This window comes from Austrofundulus limnaeus, unplaced genomic scaffold, assembly GCF_001266775.1.
Source record: "Austrofundulus limnaeus strain Quisiro unplaced genomic scaffold, Austrofundulus_limnaeus-1.0 Scaffold245, whole genome shotgun sequence".
NCBI lineage: Eukaryota > Metazoa > Chordata > Actinopteri > Cyprinodontiformes > Rivulidae > Austrofundulus > Austrofundulus limnaeus.
In genome coordinates this window covers 265,689-267,895 of record NW_013952647.1, presented here as the reverse complement: position 1 = coordinate 267,895, position 2,207 = coordinate 265,689, and the positions used below count along the sequence as shown (strand labels likewise).

The following is a 2,207-nucleotide window of genomic DNA, read 5'->3' as shown; positions in this document are numbered from 1 at the left end:
GCCTAAAACTGATCAAAGAACCTCAGTCCAGTCTGTAAACTGTAAACCTTTTATACTGTTGTCATGTAGTTGGAAACACATGCAGAACGCAGGCCTGCGAGGCGCACACAGCTGAGAATAAAATGTGTGAATTGTCTAAGAAATATTTTAATTCTAACTGAGAAAAAAACTTTGTCAACTCAGCAGATTAATTCAGAACAGCTCAGCTGTGGTGGTTCCTCAGCTCCACATGACGCAGACAATAGATCTGTTGCTGCGTGAAGTTGTGCATAATTTATGGATCAATGTCAGCTGTTCTGCAGGTTGATATCCCCACAATAAAAATTGAGGARGGCATGATTTTTTATTGTTTAAATTTTTTTTTGTGTCACACCGAACAAATTACATTCAGGAATTTTACTGTAGTTCTGAGCCGAGCCATGCAGCTGAATGAGAGACTTCATGATGCTATAATATAAACCCTACACCGCGGCAGAAACTCGCAGAGCTGCGACTCGTTTCTTCATATCAACAATTTAATAAATATTTTTCTAAGTTCTACCAAACTCATCGTTCCTCTGTGTTTACAGTCATTTATTAAAAACGTGTAAAGGTGGAAATGTCTCCCAGCCTCATGCGCCGCTGAAGCAGCACACACGCGTACARACCAACACCCACACACCTTTGCGAGTGGCAAACTCATTTTTACACCCCAGTACTTATTTAGACAGTTTTCTCACTCATTCTCCATTTAATTCATATTTTTCCTGCATCTAAAAATCATTTCTGATCCCACAGAGAGYACAATCTGAGGAGAATCTCYCATGCTGGACACATTTACATCCATTTTACAGATTTAAATGGAGGCGTGTCACAGGAGGTGTCTCAGGTGCGCTCAGTTCCACGTTCATTGGGATGTATAAAGGAAAGCTGCACAGGAACCTGCGTGCACACGGTTTTATACATCTGAATTTTTTGGTGCGGTGCATTTTTCTAAATTTGTCCGTACGTCAACTTTTTGTGTGAAAGCTGCGCACTTCTTTATGCATGAGGCCCCAGATACATATCTGATTTGGTACCACCACAAATGAAAAGGCCTGGATTGGATTATAAAAAATTAATATGCCACATTGAGACTGTCAGAAAAAAATCCAATATGGGTCGCCTAGGGTAAAACAGATTTGTGTCACATTAACCTGCAATTTGAACATTTGTTCTCCTTACTCTATAAAAGCTTCACCTAAACTGACTTGCCCCACAGTTAATAATCATAGCTAATGTTAGAGAAAAAAATTAAAACATGCTTTTAACAATGAAGCCACTCACCAGAGAGTTCGTCTTCTTATCTCTGAGGCTCAGTCTTTTCTCAAATGCCTCTGCGATTTCAGGGATGGTGGTGATTCGGCTCTCTGAGGTGGCTGTCTTGGGACGGCCTTCGTCRGAGGAGAGGCGGTGGACTCTCTGGTGGGGCTTGACCTCACCCTTCTCCTCTCTGGTTTTGGGACTGGGTACCACTGTCGTTGCATGGAGCCTGTTTAACCTCATGGCCTCTAACTGTGCCTTGTGGAGAAGAAAGATGCGTGTAAACAGTGTMATGATTCATTGAAAGCTGAGATGAGACACGTCTTAGCTGAAACATGAGGAGTTGCTTATGGTTAGCTGTTAATGGGATTACACACTCCGCCCACTGATGTTTTTATATAAGGTTTTAGTAAAGTGATTATCCGATTATAGTTTTCCTCTTGACTCAGACCAGACAGTTAATTAGATAGTGAAGAAGAAGCCAGCACTAATGTAGGATTAAAAATGCAAAATGCACTTTTTCTGAAATACAACCATGTTATGCTCAAAGACAGTAGCTTTTATTCCCTCATTATGCTGCTTGATTTAAACTTCAGCAAGTTGTCTTCAGCACATCTAGATACCTAAGGCATTGAGTTTCTGCKATGTGACTGGCTAAATAGTTATTTGTGTTAAGTGATGGAACAAGTGTATAAAGGGGCTGGTGAGTGATTTTATTATTAGAAAATTTATGTTGTATTTTCCTCCCCCGTTTCACTGAAGTTGATCCATGTTTGCAGGAGGTCTGAGCTTGTCAGACATATTCAGCTGAGCTGCAACACATCAACACCTCAGAGGCTCAGAAACATTGGGCCTCATGCAAGAACCGTTCGTACGCACAGATTTGTTCTTAAATTGTGCGTACGAGTGATTTAGGAGAATTTGTG

The 2,207-nt window shown here is 40.9% G+C and overlaps 1 protein-coding gene across 1 annotated transcript in view; it reads right to left on the bottom strand.

Annotated features, from left to right (window-relative positions):
* The window catches only part of lnp1 (leukemia NUP98 fusion partner 1), a gene marked incomplete in the record, with an annotated part of 16,485 nt that overhangs the window by 5,009 nt on the left and 9,269 nt on the right, over positions 1-2,207 (bottom strand). The window contains 1 exon segment of the mRNA XM_014020240.1: positions 1,306-1,539. Within this exon segment, the coding sequence (XP_013875694.1) occupies positions 1,306-1,539 (234 nt within the window).